General features: G+C 43.1%; 1 protein-coding gene across 1 annotated transcript in view; it reads left to right on the top strand.

Moving 5' to 3' along the window:
* Positions 1–17,038, top strand: part of Esr2 (estrogen receptor 2) — a 34,103-nt gene that overhangs the window by 13,248 nt on the left and 3,817 nt on the right. The window contains exons 5-7 of the mRNA XM_042682516.1: positions 1,673–1,811; positions 3,166–3,219; positions 8,862–8,995. Coding sequence (XP_042538450.1) covers positions 1,673–1,811; positions 3,166–3,219; positions 8,862–8,995 — 327 coding nt within the window. The remainder of the gene's footprint in view (positions 1–1,672; positions 1,812–3,165; positions 3,220–8,861; positions 8,996–17,038) is intronic.

Genomic DNA, 17,038 nt, shown 5'->3' with positions numbered 1-17,038 from the left:
ATCTTTGTGGGGTGGGCTTATTGTCTGCAACTGTGGGTAAGATGGGAATGTGGACATCTCTCAGGAACTTGAACTAAGCACATGCAAGTGGTTTTGGAAAGCATTTGCCCAATCTTCACATTCATTACTTTCTTAAATTGTCCTTTGTTTGGATTTACAGTATAATTGCTCAAAGCTTTCAACCATGTGTGTGGTCTCTGTACCATAGTTTCTTTATGGTAAAATGATTGAGATTCTACCTGTAGAGAACCCTTAGAGGTAGATAAAATTGTCACCAATTTTTTCTGTGAGAAAAGCAGACTTAACAGGAGCTTAAATCATTAGCTAGGAAGGGACTGAGCTGACTGACAGGTGCTCAAACCAGGGTCTATTTCATTCCAACGATGTGCCTTTGGTGCCTGTATATTTATATTTCACCACTCCTTGCTTTTATCATAGCTTATAGAAGATGCTCTTGCTTTAAAAAACAAAAGCAAAAACCTCACTTCTCTGGAGATGACCTGTCTCTTTCCAATTGTGCCACCAGTGCAGGCTATTAGAGTAGTGGTTATATTTGCTCTTTAGGGTGAAATCACCCTGAGAGTACTCCTGCTCAGAATGATCCTGACTTTGGCTTAGAAATGTCAAGCAATCAGAGAAGCCATTTGAGTTGAAGCTTTGACTTTCTGCTGACTCTGGCCCTACTCTCCATGGCTTTCACTCCCAGCCTCTACCCACTCCAGTCACCTGCAGCCACGCCCCCCTCCGCTTCCCACATATGGATGGGTGGAACTGGAAGCTCTTCTGACCACCAGCCAAGATCTGGGTTTCTTAGCAGTGCTCAGAAATTACCAGGACAGAACAGCTATCAGATCAGACCTTCCATTGTCATCTAGCATCTGTCTGGGAAGCTGTTTTTGTTTTTGATTTTAAAATAACAACCATATGAAGTTTATTTGTCTCTAGGAGGGATTCAAGACCAGAAGCTGCAAGTTGCTTACCTTTAGTTCAAGTTTTTCTTCATTTTACTGGCATTTAATCACATCTTTGAGAGAGTGATTATTTCCTTATATTGTTTATGTCCTCTTAGCTTTTAAAAACTTGCTATTCTGTCTTTACAGAAACAGGTTGTTGAGCCAGGCACTGGTGGCTCACATCTGTAATCCTAGCTACTCAGGAGACTGAGATCTGAGGATCACGGTTTGAAACTAACTCTGGCAGGAAAGACTCTCTCTCTCTCTCTCTCTCTCTCTCTCTCTCTCTCTCTCTCTCTCTCTCTGTCTTTGCCAGTCCTGGGGCTTGAACTCAGGGCCCAGACACTGTTCCTGAGCTTCTTTTGCTCAAGGCTAGCACTCTACAACTTGAGCCACAGAACTACTTCCAGCTTTTCCTGTTTATGTGCTGCTACTGAGGAATCAAACCCAGGACTTCATGTATGCTAAGCAAGCACTCTACCACTAAGCCACATTCCCAGCCCTTCCACGAGATTCATCTCCAATTAATCACCGGAAGTGGTGGTGTGGTTCAAAGTAGTAGTATGCTAGCCTTGAGCAGAAAAGCTCAGGGACAGCACCCAGGCCAAGTTCAAGCCCTAGGACCAATTAATAAAAGAAAAGAGAAGAGAAGAAAAGAAACAGGTTGCCGAGGAGGAGGAGGAGGGTGGGTATGTCTCATGGCCTCTTGCTTTCCCCAGGCTTTGTGGAGCTCAGCCTGTTGGACCAAGTGAGGCTCTTGGAGAGCTGCTGGATGGAGGTGTTGATGGTGGGGCTGATGTGGCGCTCGATTGATCACCCTGGGAAGCTCATCTTTGCTCCAGACCTTGTTCTGGACAGGTGAGGAAAAACCAAACCAAACCACATGTGTTTCCTCTCCACCTTGTTTGTGTAAAGTGCTTAGTGAGTGGGAACAAAGTCCTAGGTGCAGCAATGACAGCATCACCTTGAGAGGACAATTAGAGAGCGATAATGTCACCCACTACTTCACCGAGTTGAGAATTCAAGAAGAGGATCTATGTACAAGGGCTGAGTGTATGCACAGGGATTTGTTTCTAAGCAGTGGAAAATAGCAGCATTCAGAGGCCAGGGTCACCACAGGGGATGGAGTCCTGCAGGAAATGTGGCGGCTATATGGCCAGTGACCACTGGTGACCTGCATTCCAAATTCTACTTTCAAGTTATCAATCCTAAATTGTCCTGCTGTTTTCTCCACCTAAAGTGATCAAGTACATCTCCAGCTATCTAGATAGGTGATAAAATTCTTACAAACCTTCCAAATTGGTTCTCATGTGCTTTAATGCTCTCTAAAGAATGTACTAGAAGAGTATTTTTGAAAATAGCAGTGGAAAGTCTAGTTATGAGCACTAGATGAATAGATATGGGGACATGACATTGCCAATGTTGTATCTTGGTTACATTTAATTTTCTTTTTTCTTTTCTCTTTTTTTTTTTTTTTTTTGGGGGTCCGGTCATGGGGCCTGAACTCTGGGCCTGAGCACAGTCCCTCAGCTCTTCAGCTCAAGGCTAGCGCTCTACCACTTGAGCAACAGCACCACTTCCGTCTTTTTTCTTTTTGCTTATGTGGTGCTGAAGAATTGAACCCAGGGCCTTGAGCATGCAAGGCAAACGCTCTACCACTGAGCCACCTTCCCAGCCCACATTTAATTTTCTTTTAAAGATGATACTGGAGCTTGAACTCACAGCCTGGGTACTGTCACTTAGCTTTTTTGCTCAAGGCTAGTGCTCTACTAGTGGAGCCACAGCTTCACTTCTAGGGGTGGTTAATTAGAGATAAGATTCTCACAGACTTTCCTGCCTGGGCTGGCTTTGAACCATGATCCTAAGATCTCAGCCTCTTGAGTAGCTAGGATTACAGTCATGAGCCACAAGTGCCCAGTAGAACAAATTTTCATTGATTCATCTAAACTGTTTCTGGAGGAAAAAAAAAAAAAAACTAGAATGTACACCATTCAAGTTTTTTTTCCCCCAAGAAAAATGGGAAAATCCTTAGTATATCATTTAAACAGTTGAAAAATCTCCATGGAAGATGGTTTTGACTTCCTTGTACACTGAGAACGTGGTAGTGTTGAGTGGTGGGCCACATTTGGCTGTGTGTAGAGGGTAGGGAGATACCTGGTGAACCAGAAGTGCCTGCCCCAACTCTCGCATCATAATCCTGTTACCACTTTAGGTCACCCGAAGACCCTCATTCGCACGTTACACAGATGAAGAGTGATGCCCCAAGGTATCAGCATCCATTCTGCCTGTTGCCATGGAGGGCATTGACAAAGAGCACTGTTCTGACTAATGGAGGTGTTTTGGTGGAGAACACAGCCTGTGGGAAGAGCTGGAGCCTGGGATGTGGCTTGAGCAGGAGCAGCCCAGGTGGTGAACCCTAGAGGGAAGTTGTGGAAGCCCAGAGCAGGGTGGGGCAGCAGACCCTGGAGTGGCAATCCAACTAGCTAACATGCTGACTTGTATGGGCCAGGTGCCATCCTGAGCACTTGACGTATGTTGACTGGTTTAATCTCCACAGCAACCCTTGGGGGGTGAGTGCCATTCCTATCTTAGCTTTTCCGCTGTGAAAATGGCAGGTTAAGTAAGTCGATGACAGTTAGTGGAGAGTAGTAAGTGGAGGAACAGGATTTGAGGATTGGTTTATGAAGTCTACACGTGTGTGTGTGTGTGTGTGTGTGTGTGTGTGTGTGTGTGTGTGTGTGTGTGTGTGGTGTGTATCCTGGGGCTTGAATTTAGGGCCTGAGTGCTGTCCCTGAGCTTTTGTGTTCAAGGCTGGCACTCTACCACTTGAGCAACAGTTCCACTTCCAGCATTTTGGTGGTTAATTGGAGATACAAATCTCACAGACTTTCCTGCCCAGACTGACTTGGAACCACACATGATCCTCAGATGTCAGCCTTCTGAGTAGCTGGGATTACAGGCATGAGCCACTGGTGCCTGACAAATCCAAGCTCCTAATGGCAATCATTTACTGCCACTCAGCAGGAGGGAGAACTAGAGGAAACAAGCCATAGAGCAGAGGAATCTTCTACTTTATTCTTTTGTCATACAACAACTCTATTCTATTTCTGCCTACTTCAGAAACCTACTCTACCTGTTGTCATCTCTGGGTACCATGGTACAAACAAGATTAAAACTTTAGTACCCAGGCAAGTATTGCTCTCAGTCCTTTATTCATTCAGTTTTTTTTGTGTATGCTAGTACTAGGGCTTGAGCTCAGAGACTGAAAGCAGTCACTTAGAATTTTTTTCTAGTGTTGTATCACTTGAACCACAACTCTACTTCTAGCTTCTGCTGCTTAATTGGTAATGAGAGTCTCACAGATTTTCCTTCCCAGGATGTTCTCAAAACATGATCCTCAGATCTCAGCCTCTGAGTAGCTAGAATTATAAGCGTGAGCTACCAGCAGCTAGGCTGTAATAGGCATGATTTTATTTTATTTTATTTTATTTATTTATTTTTTTTGGTCCGGTCGTGGGCCTGAACTCTGGGCCTGGGTGCTGTCCCTCAGCTCTTCAGCTCAAGGCTAGCGCTCTACCACTTGAGCCACAGCGCCACTTCTGGCTTTTTTCTTTTTGCTTATGTGGTGCTGAGGAATCGAACCTAGGGCCTCATGCATGCAAGGCAAGCACTCTACCACTGAGCCACCTTCCCAGCCCTAGGCATAATTTTAGAAGAGTGAGTTAGTTATTCAAAGGTCTGGGGACCATTCTTCATAAAGGAATTCTATTATAAATCTTTTCTTGCAAAGTGAATACTTGAAAACTGACTCTTTTGCTGGATTACCCTCCTCCAGTTCTTTCAAGTGGTAGAGTGACTATATCAGCAACAAATATAACTGATTCAACTAAGCCCATTTGTGAGTTCTTGAGACTATAAATTCTGTTTCCCTTTATTCAGCAAAAAACAATAACAAATAAAACCCATCCTTACCTACCAACACTAACCAAACTCCAGAATCTATTAAAGCTGAGAGAAGACTGGGAATGTGGCTTAGTGGTAGAGTGCTTGCCTGAATGCATGAGGTCCTGGGTTCAATTCCTCAGTACCACATAAACAGAAAAAGCTGTAAGTGGGCTCTGTGGCTTGAGTGGTAGAGCGCTAGCCTCAAGCACAGAGAGGCTCAGGGACAGAGCCCAGGGCCCTGAGTTCCAGTTCCAGGACCAGCAAGAAAAAAAAATGATGAGGGAAAAAAAACCCAGGTTATCTCTTTTCCCTCTCTCCCTTCCTTCCTTCCTTCCTTCCTTCCTTCCTTCCTTCCTTCCTTCCTTCCTTCCTTCCTTCCTTCCTTCCTTCCTTCCTTCCTTTCTTTCTTCCCTCCTTTCTTCTTTCTTGTATTGCTTAACTGGAGAAAAGAGTTTTCTGAACTTTCCTGCCTGGGCTGGCTTTCAACTGTGACCCTCAGATCTCAGCCTGTTGAGAAGCTAGGATTACAGGCATGAGCCACTGGTACTTGGCCAATAGCTCCTCTTATTTGTGGCAAGGTAGTTCTTTTAGAGACCACTAGAATTCTAAATTCATATCAAGATGTACTATAAAATCTGGACTTCTACTTGTGCAAAAGTGTCATATGTGACCTAGCGCTAGTGGCTCATACCAGATATCCTAGCCACTCAGGAGGCTGAGAATGGAGGATCTCAGTTTGAAGCCAATCTGGGGAGAAAAGTCTGTGAAATTTTTATCTCCATTTAGTCAGCAAAAAGCTGGAAGTGAAGGTTTGGCTCAATGGTAGAGCACCAGCTTTGAGTAAAAAAGCCAAACAAGAGCTTGAAATACTGAGTTCAAGTTCTATACCAGGAGAAAAAAAAGAGCTTATGAACTTTATTTTGATTTTTGTCCATAAGAGATTTTGCCCCCTTGAGACAGGATCTCACTACATATTCCAGACTGGCTATGTACTTATTATAATGCTAAGGTTGGCCTTCTTTTTCATGCCTCAGCCTCCTGAGTGTACGATTACAGGCATGCATCATTAAATCAGGCCTCCTTAGGTGATATTAAAAAATCAGCTTTTCTCAGCATTAAATGTCTTTGAACTCCGCACTACACTTTCTAATAACTGTCCAAGGCAGAATGACAGGATGATGTGGCAGGAGGGGCATTCATGAACAAGTGTTTCTTGGGCTCTTGCCATATGCAGTGCCTGGTGTCTTTTCAGAACCCAGTTCTGGGGAGTTGGGAAGGTAGGAATGAGAGTAGAATTAAGAGTTTTGTATTATTATGTTCTTTGGACTTTAAAATTCTGTTACTCTTTGCTCAGAACTTTGATTATTCAAGGTGGCCTTTCCAAGAGACACGTGTTTTGTCATTGTAGCTGTTATTCTTTGCAGACATTACCATGCTAATTTGTCAGAGTAAGCAATTTATATGTTTGAAGCATGGTCTAGGTTAGTCTGTGGGTTGCCAGCCTAGCTGACCACTTAATTAATCAGTGGGCTTTGCAAGGATTGGTGGGACCCAGTAGTGTCAGTTCATTAGAATTTGACCCAATACTTTGATTATTAGAAATGTTCTTGCTTGCCAGGTACTGGTAGCTCATGTCTGTAATCCTAGCTCCTCAGGAGGCTGAGATCTGAGGATCACAGTTCAAGGTCAGCCTGCATAGGAAATCTCACAAGACCTTTATCTCCAATTAACCACCAGAAAACCAGAAGTAGAATTGTGGCTCAAAGTAATAGAGTGCTAGCCTTTAGCAAAAGAGCTCAGGGACAGCGCCCAGCCCCAAGTTCAATCCCCATTACTGACAAAAAAAGAAAAAGAAAATAAAATGTCCTTGTTTGAGGGTACTGCAGTCAGGTGGGGAGCATTCAGCCCTTTGAGGACCTCAAGTCCCCTTCAGAGTCTATTACAGAGACTCAAAACTCAGAGACACCCATGCAATCATAGCACCCTTCACTGTATGATGCAGCACTCAGGGGTTAAAAACAAGAGAACTACTAGTCATATATTTTCAGTAGCTCTGGTACCCAGCATAACACAAGATTTTCTAGAGAGCACCGAAGTGGAATAATGGGTGAATAAAAGCCAGGATTTTTTGAAGTATAATGATTTACTTCCAAGGTATATTTAAAATTTCATTTCTGTAAGGACTGCTCAAAGAGTTTTGATTATACAGTTTGAAGTTTGTCTGAAAATTTGCTTCAAAATAATCATGTCAGTAATTTCCACATCCTCATTGCTGACTCTCCTGACTCTAAATTTGTCTTCAGTTGTGATGTCTTTGTGTTGTTTTTGTTCATTTCAACTTGCATTTAAAATGTCTCTTAGTTGCTATCCTGTTAAAGGACCACTAAGAAGTGGTGGTGCTGGAAACCCTTGCTAGATATGAAGGTTCAAGATTTCCCAAGAATAAGAGGGAACATCTTTTCATAACATGTGGCATTTCTAGCTATGGCTGTTTGACTAAGATTGAAAAATTATCAGTAGTAGTTCTATCCCTTTAAGAAAATATTTGGGGCTGGGAAGGTGGCACAGTGGTAGAGTGCTTACCTTGCATGCATGAGGCCCTGAGTTTGATTCCTAAGCACCACATAAGCAGAAAAACCCGAAAGTGGCACTATGGCTCAAGTGGTAGAGTGCTAGCCTTGAGCTGAAGAGCGAAGGGACAGTGCCCAGGCCCAGAGTTCAGGCCCATGACTGACAAAAAAAAAAAAAAAAAATTGGTGCTGGGCACCAGTGGCTCATGCCTGTAATCCTAGTTACTCAGGGGGCTGAGATCTGAGGATTGAAGTTCAAAGCCATCTGGGACAAGAAAGTCCAGAAGACTTTTATCTTCAATTAGTCATCAAAAAGCTGGAAGTGGAGCTGTATTTCACGTGGTAGAGCACTAGCCTTGAGCAAAAATAGTTCAAGGACAGTGCCCAGACCCTGAGTTCAAGCCCCAGGGCTGGAACCAAAAAAGGAAGGAGGGGGTGGGGAAGGAGAAATAATTTGGTATCGGGTACTGATGGCTCACACCTGTAAACCTAGCTACTCAGAATGCTGAAATCTGAGGACTGTGGTTCAAAGCTCAAAGACAGACTAGGCAGGAAAGTCAGAGACAGTTTTATCTCCAATCAGTTCTAAGTGGTATTGTGACTTAAGTGGTAGAGTGCTAACCTTAAGTGAAAAAGCTAAGGGTGAGTTCCAGGCCCTGAGTTCAACCCCTTAGTAATGGCACAGTTAAACACAAATCAAACAATAGCAACCATAAAAAAAAGGAAATCATTTAGTGAATCTGTAGAAGGAAAAATGCTGACACAATCTTTACTTTTCCTAAGTGGACATTGATTTGAATGTGTAGGATTTATAGGAAATTCACAGTGTCTCTGTTTCTATGTGTTTTTTTTCTCTTTTCCAATCTTGAGAATTGAACTTGGATCTCATCATATATACAAGCAAGGCTCTACCACTGTGTCACTGGGCTACACACGAATACCTCGTCCTCTGTGCACACATACACACACACACACACACACACACACACACACACACACACACACACACACACAGGTACTGGGGTTTGAAAACAGAATTTCATGTTCTCACCCAACTTTTTCACTCACAGTTGGTGCCCTATCACTTGAGCCAGGCCTCTAGTTCTAGCTTTTGGCTGGCTGGTTGGAGGTAAGAATTTCATGGATTTGTTTGCCCAGACTTTAAACCACAATCCTTAGATCTCCTGAGTAGCTGATTACAGATATGAGCTACTGGTGCCTGATATCATGTCTACTTTATAGGAAGACAATTCTAGTAATTTTATATTGCTAGATGTGGTCTTATTAACATAAAGGATGTTAAAATGAAATTGGAGATTTAAAAAGTTATCCTTATTCTTTTATAGTTGTCTGATGCTGTGTGTTCCTTAAATTCCCAAATGAACTTTTGTAGGGATGAGGGGAAGTGCGTAGAAGGAATTCTGGAAATCTTTGACATGCTCCTGGCAACAACTTCAAGGTTTCGTGAGTTAAAACTCCAGCACAAAGAGTATCTCTGTGTCAAGGCCATGATCCTCCTCAACTCCAGTAAGTATCCACACAGCCCAGCCATACTCCATGAGGGAGAGACTCTTCCTCAAGCTGGCACAGTGTGAAAAGAGTATTGAATGTCTGTGTTGTTTGATCAGAGGATAATGGCTTCCTTTCTGACTTCTTTGTTTTTATTTTTATTTTTGTAGGGATTTAAGCAGTATTTAACTTTTGGTACCAATTATGAATTATTCATTGGGTGAGCTACTGGCAATCAAGTTAAAGAGTTATTGAAGCTTGAAAAGAACAAAATTAGTGTTTAGCCTTCAATTTTTTTCAAAGCTTACATATTTTACAGGGTTGTCATGTATCTATATTTCTTATTTTGAGTTCTACTTTCACAGATTCATTCATTCATTAAAGATAAGGACAAGCCAGGCTCTGGTGGCTCATGCCTGTAATCCTAGCTAGTCAGGAGGCTGAGATCTGAGGATCGCAGTTCAACTCCAGCCTGGGCAAGAAAGTCTGTGTGCCTCTTATCGCCAATTAACCACCAGAAAACCTAAAGTGGGGCTTTGGCTCAGGTGGTAGGGCACTAGCCTTGAATATGAAAGCTCAGGGACAGTGCCCAGATCCTGAGTTCAAGCCCCAGGACTGACCAAAAAAAATATATATATAAGGACAAAACAGTCTTGTCCTTAAATAGCTCATAGTATAGAGAGGGGAAGGGGGGGGGGGGAGAGAAAGAAGGAGGGAGAGAGAGGAATGAAAAAATAACTAGGATCCCATCTTGTATGGAAGTGTACACAGAGTGCTAGAGTAGCACAGGAGGAAAGGCTGTGAAAGGGGAAGGTGTTTGAAGGAGTCTTTGAGGAAGAGTGGAGTGGGTGGATGCAGTGGTGAGGGTGCGTGGATGACTGCTTTGTACACAGGACCACAGCAACTTGACAGTGGCAGGAGCCACTGGCGTCTGGCTGGTTTTTTCTTCTTATATCACAATATTTTGTGAACATTCAAACAAAAGAAAACTATGTAAGGAAGATAATAAGAATTGCCAGTAATACAAGTACCCCTCTTAAAGATGGCCAATTAGACGTTCTCTCTCTCTCTCTCTCTCTACACACACACACACACACACACACACACGAGTTGTTCCTTAGTACTTATAGAGTGTTGGTTCTAGCACTCTCCATGGATACCTCAATCTGTGGAAGCTCAAGTCCATATAAAATTTTGGGGCATTTGCATATAATCTAGGTATATCTTCTTATTTATGTATTTACACATTCATTGACTCATTTTGGTGGTACTGGAATTGGAACTCAGGGCCTTGCTCTTGCTAGGCAACTTTACCATGTGTGTCATATCCCAAATGGCTTTATTTTTCAGATAGGTCTTGGGCTACCCACAGACTATGTTCTTTTTACTTATTCCTCCTGAGTTACTGGGATTGTAGTCATGACCTACTACTTCTGGTTTGTTTTATTGAGCTATAGATTGTGTGTGTGTGTGTGTGTTGGGGGGGTGGTATTTGGTTTTCTTTGCTGTTACTGAGGCTTGACTTCAAGGCTTTATACTCTTACTTGGCTTTTTTACTCAAGGCTGGTGCTTTACCACTTGAGTTACACTTCCACTTTTGGCTTTTTGTTGGTTATTTGGAGATAAGAGTATCTTAGCCTGGTGCAGGTGGCTGACACCTATAATTCTAGCTACTCAGGAGGCTGAGATGTGAGGATCATAGTTTGAAGCCAGCTGGGGCAAGAAAGTCTGTGAGACTCTTATCTTCAATTACCCCCAGAAAACTGGAAGTGGAGCTGTGGCTCAGAGTAATAGTGTGCTAGCCTTGAGCAAATAGCTCAGGTATAGCAACCAGGCCTTGAGTTCAAGCCCCATGACTGACTCCCCCCTCCAAAAGAAAAAGATTCTCAGTATTTGTCTATCTGGGCCAGCTTAAAACCATGATCCTCGGATCTCAGTTTCCTAATAGCTAAGATTTCAGGTCTGAGCCACCAGAATCCAGCTAAGATGAGATGTGGCTAATTTTTTTCACCCAAGTTGGCCTCAGATGGCAAGTCTGCTGATCTACCTTTTGAGGCCTTGATTTTAAATTATTTTAAGATTCCTTACCATACCTAACCATGTGAATGCTTTGTACATATTTGTTATACTATATAGTTTACAGAGCAATAACAAAAGTCTGCATGTGTTGATACAAATGCAGCCATTATTTTATATTACATTATGTTTTTTCATAGCTGGGGATTAAACCCAGAGCCAAATGGGTAAAAGCTCCACCACTGAGCTACATATACATTCAAATTTTATTGTCTTTATGAGCACAATGAGTGGGTTTTTTTATTTAATTTTTTTTCTAATTAGGTACAAAGGGATTTCAATTCCCTTAATCAGATTATGAATACAATGCATCTTGATCAATTCACCCTTTTCATCATTCTCTCCCAAGTCTACCAAAGATAAGCATTTTAATAAAATATAATAGCAATAACTGGACTGCAAAATGAAAAGTGAAAACTGTAGCTTATCATACTAGTGTATTATTATCACCTTCAGTGTATGCAAAGTTATTCTCTCACTTGCCATAGGCCAAATGCTTATACTAGGCTCCCATTCTCTCTTGGTGGATCTGAGCAACTGTGGACAGAGCTGGTGCTGCTCAGGAGATGAGTGGGTGGAAGGCGTGATTAAGCCTTGAAGGAGAGAGGTGAGGAAGAATGAAGAAAGAATCTAAAGGTCATGTGAAGATTCAGAGACTTCCACAACAACCTTTGGGTATTTCCTAATTGGGTCTCCGTCTGGCCTTACCTGCCTAATACTACATTCACCTTGTGACCAACAACACCGCACCCCATTTATTATCACCCCTCAGCATTTAAAAAATAATAAAATGGCTCACCTTGCATGGCTGAGTAAGTTGATACACATATAGGAAATGTCCAGCCAGAATGTCACCAACCTGCATACAGATAGGACCTCACGTATATCCATGGCCACTTCTGTCTTTGTTAAGGGAGGGATTGTTTGAAAAGTCCATTCTCATTTCATCAGTGGAGCCTATCAAATGCTAGAGGATGAGGCTTCTCTTTCAGAAATGAGTTAGAACTCTTTCTGGACCACACAGTGCTTTTTGGAATGTGGTTTGCTTATGACCTTCTGTTTGGCCCCGCTCCTTACAACCATTTGTGCCCCTGAGACATCATATTATGTTATTGTTGATGTTCAAAGCAGCATCTGTACAGATGGGAGGGACACAAACTCCAGCCTCCTCCTGAGGCATCTGACCAGGTGGCCATGGGAGAATTATAGAAGGCAAAGAGGGGCATGCCATGTAATTACCACTTGTGGCAGAGAATGACTCAAATTGTTGATGGTAAATCTGAAATTTCAATTTTTTTCCCAGAAAGTTTCTCGCTTGGTAAGTAGTTGTAACAGTTGTCAAATGGATTTATGTCAGTTCTACATGGCTGTGAGGAAACTTTGATTCTGTTTCCTTTGGGACATTTTCACTGTTGGGAGAAGTGAGTCTTTTCACACATGTTAAGGATTTACAGGTACAGGCCTTTTTCCCCCCTGGATTATTTGCAGCACCTAAATTACAAAAATAACAAATAAACAACAAAAATCCAGTAGAAACAATGTTAATAAGTTCAAATAAAACCTTAATGGAGTTTATCAGCCATTGGACAAACCACACTTGGCAGAGATCCTGAGAAAGGAGGGACGCAAAGTGAGGCCTTGTTGGTCCAGAGTCAGCTTCTAGGTTGTGATTCTAGGCAGGTGGCTATTAGCCAGGCATCTATCTACTCTACAGAGAAATAGAACAAATAGTATGGGTAGGTGGAAAGATATTGATATCGCTATAAAAGAAGGGATGTATTATGTAGTCTGGCTCAAGTGATTACCAAGCGTGAGAGACCCAGAGAAAAGCTGCAGCCTGCTCTGTCTTGGGTCCAGGCTTGAGAAATGAGGTCTGAGTATAGAAAATAGAGTGGCATCAGCCTGGAAATTATTACCATTACTCTCTTAAAACAGTTTAAAGCTGGGTGCCGGTGGCTCATGCCTGTACTCCTAGTTCTCAGGAGGCTGAGATCTGAGGATCGCAGTTCAAGCCAGCCCAGGCAGGAAAGTCCATGAGACTCTTAACTACCAGAAAACTGGAAGTGGCACTGTGGCTCAAGCAGTAGAGCGCTTGCCTTGAACTGAAGAGTGCAGGGACAGCGCCCAAGCCCAGAGTTCAAGCCCCACGACTGACAAAAAAAAAAAATAGTTTAAGTAGGAGCAGGCTTATTTATCTAAAAAATTGTGGCATTTCAAAATAATGAAAGTAATGGATGATTAAACGCAGGCAGATCTATTTTACATTAAACCAGCACACACACATACCCCATGCATATACCTCTCAGAAGCCTGAACATTTTCCCCATAGTCAGCACTCTGGCATTTTAATTAAACATTACACATCTTCTCCAAAGGCTGGAGAAGTTAGAGTTCTGATGTCCAAAGGCAGGAGAAGATGGACATTTCCACTCCTAGAGAGAGAGGAGAAGAAGGGAAATGGAAAGGAGAATTCACCTTTCCTTCTTCTTTTTAGACTGTTTGGGTCCTCTGCCAATTAGTCGCTATCTGCCCACTTTGGTTAAGAGCAGTTCCTCCTTACTAAGACCTGTGATTCAAATGCCAGTGTCTTCCAGAAACACCCTCACAGACAGACCCAGAAATAATGCTTAACCAGCAAGCTACGGGGTATCCATCCTTTAATCTAATTAAGTTGATGCCTAAAATTCACCATGAGGAGTAGTAACCGAAACAGAGGAGTTGGTCTCCTTGAACTACGACCTGTGAGTCTGGGGCAGCCAGGTCATCTGGATTTGCAGATCTGTGGAAGGCTTAGCAGAACACTAATATCCTTACGAGGATACTCAAGGGGGAGAACAAAGCAGCAGAACAGAGCAGGGAACATCTCTCCCTGGACATTGGGTATAGGACTCAGAAGACAATTGACCAAGTAAGGGAGTAAAATAGCTCCTACTCTAGTTTACTAAACTTAAAAGGAAACATGAAGGATAAAGATATTACTAAGCAGCTGAGTGCTGGTGGTTCATACCTGTAAACCTAGCTGCTCAGGAGTCTGAGATTTGGTCTGCAGTTCGAAGCCAGCCTGACAGGAAAGTCTGTGAGACTCTTACCTCCAATTACGCACCAAAAAACCTAGAAGTGGAGCTATGGCGCAGGTGGTAGAATGCTAGCTTTGAGCAAAAGAGCTTAGGGACAAAGCCTAGGCCCTGAGTTCAAACCCCAAGACTGACAAAAGAAAATTATATAAAAATATTAGCTTGGAAGTGGCGCTGTAGCTCAAGTGGTAGAGTGCTAGCCTTGAGCTGAAGAGCTGAGGCACAGCGCTCAGGCCCAAAGTTCAATCCCCACGACCGGCAAAAAAAAACCAAACACACACACACACACAAAAAAACAACAACAAAAATATTAACTATAGCCAGGTGCCAGTGGCTCATGCCTGTAATCCTAGCTACTCAGGAGGTTGAAATCTCAGAATTGTGGTTCAAAACCAGCCCAGGCAGGAAAGGCCATGAGACTCTTATCTCCGATTAACCACCAGAAAACTGGAAATGGTGCTGTGGCTCAAGTGGTAGAGTGCTCGCCTTGAGCTGAAGAGCTGAGGGACAGTACCCAGGCCCAGAGTTCAAGCCCCATGACCAACCACAACAAAAAATATTAACTGTAATCTAGCACAAAGCTCAAGAACATTGAAGGAATGATCAACACCAAATTCATATATACTGTTGCAGGACATTAAAGAGCAGGCAATAATGTGTGTGTGTGTGTGTGTGTTGGGGGGCTCGAACTCAGGGCCTTAGTGCTGTCTCTGAGCATTTTTGTTCAAGGCTAGCACTCTATCACTTGAGCCACAGCGCCACTTCCAGTTTTCTGGTGGTTAATTGGAGATAAGAGTCTCATGGACTGGGGGTGTGTGTGGGGGGGAGGATGGGAAGGGATGGGAAGGGGAAACAAAGGAGGAGGCTACAATGCTTGATAAGAAATGTACTCATTATCTTGCCCATGTAATTGTAACCCCTCTGTACAGTATTTTCACAATTAAAAAAAAAGAGTCTCATGGACTTTCCTGCCTGGGCTGGCTTGAACTGCGATCCTCAGATCTCAGCCTCCTGAGTAGCTAGGATTACAGGCGTGAGCCACTGGTGCCCAGCATAATGAGGTTTTGATAGGCCACTCAGACCAACACATTAGTCTGGGAGAAAAGGCAACGGGTCAATTTCACACACACACACACACACACACACACACACACACACACACACACACACACACACACACACACACACCACACGAGGGGTCACCAGGAATCTCAAGACTCGAATAACGCTCTCAGTATTAGATACACACACACACACACACACACACACACACACACACACACACACCCCACACACACACACACACGAGGGGTCACCAGGAATCTCAAGACTCGAATAACCCTCTCAGTATTAGATAGGGGTCTGAGTATAGAAAATAGAGTGGAGTCGACCTGGAAATTATTACCGTTCCTCTTTTAAAATAGTTTGTGTAGGAGCAGGTCTATTTATCTAAAAAATCATGAGACTTCAAAAGAATGAAAGTAATGGACGATTAAAAGCAAACATTAGACCAGCACCCATACCCCATGCATATACCTCCCAGAAGCCTGACAATTTTCTCTATAGTCAGCACTTTGGCATTGTAATTAAACATTGCATATCTTCTAATTTACTTGCCTTCAGCCAAGGAGAGCTGATATCTTCATCCTTTGAACATGCGAGGATGTGAGAAGTCCTAGGATTTTGCTTCTCAGAATGTCAGCTGGGCTGTTCCCAGGCGATAAGGCAGGGGGAGATGGCGGCCTTGATTTTATTTTACTTTCATTGGTATGTGTGGAGCATCATGCCAAGATTTTTTTTACTAGATTTCTTTAGTTTAATGATAAGTTTTTAAATTTTTTTCTGCAATGAATCCTAATTAACGTTTCTACTTTTGGAGGAATGGAGGGAGGCCAAATTCTGCTGCTTTCTCTGTGTTGATTGGTGAGGTTTTGTGTGTTATCCTTTGACCCTGCCCCAGGTATGCCTTTTAGCATACATCTTAGTACACTGAAGATGGAAGGAGTGTATGAATGCCAGAAACACAGGCATGCTCCTCCTGATTGGACAGGTAGGCAGCAAAGTGGGTATTCTCCAATCCGGTTTCTTCCTGGGATAATTTAGATTACTTCTGGTATTGTTTTTTTTAGATTCTATGCTGCTTACTTACTCAGCTGGTCCTCTACTGGTTGAGCCATGTCTCCAGTCTTGATTTTTTGCTGGTTATTTTAGAGGTGGAGTTGGAAAAACTTTTCTGTCTGGGCTGGCTGTGAATTGAGATGCTCGGGGTTCCAGCCTCCTGAGTAGCCTCTGACACCCAGCCTCTCCTTTCTTATTACAGTCCAAGTCACACTTCCCATGTTGATTCTGTGTTTATGGTTCTTAGTTGGGAAGTGAAAGCTCAGAAGAAAAGTTTTGATTATTTCAGGGAATGGAGGAGCTGGGCCTGCAGAGGGTGAAAGGAGGCGATGGAGCTCAGCTGTTTGGTTATATTGCAACCACTGAGTGTCAGCTCCTAGAGTAGGCAAGAACTAAGCACCGATGGGCTGAGGGGGGACAGCCCACCTGTCGGGTATCTGGGGACCTACAGAGCTATGGTCTTGTAAGCTTTCCTCCATGCCAAAATGAGACAGAAGAACTGGTTCATTGATCCAGGATCAGAGAGCCAGAGATAGTGGCCCAGCAAGGTTCTACAAGGAAGTAAGCTTTGGAGGTCCTGGAGCAGGTGGTGGTGAGGCCCTGCTGCAGCTGCTGGACATTGGAAGTAAAATTCATACAGGCAGGGCAGGCCTTATGACATTTCCCATTAATGTATGTTTCTTAAACCCCTAATCTTAGTGAGGCGCCCTTCTCAGGAGGAAGAGTAGAACTAGTCTCACCCTCTCACCATCTCTGTGCTGCAGATGAGAAATGCCAGGTAATGGTTTGAGGT

The sequence above is a fragment of the Dipodomys spectabilis genome, unplaced genomic scaffold, assembly GCF_019054845.1.
Source record: "Dipodomys spectabilis isolate Male_0828 unplaced genomic scaffold, ASM1905484v1 ptg000073l, whole genome shotgun sequence".
NCBI lineage: Eukaryota > Metazoa > Chordata > Mammalia > Rodentia > Heteromyidae > Dipodomys > Dipodomys spectabilis.
Note: the sequence above shows the minus strand (reverse complement) of the source record. Positions and strands in the feature narration are given on the sequence as shown.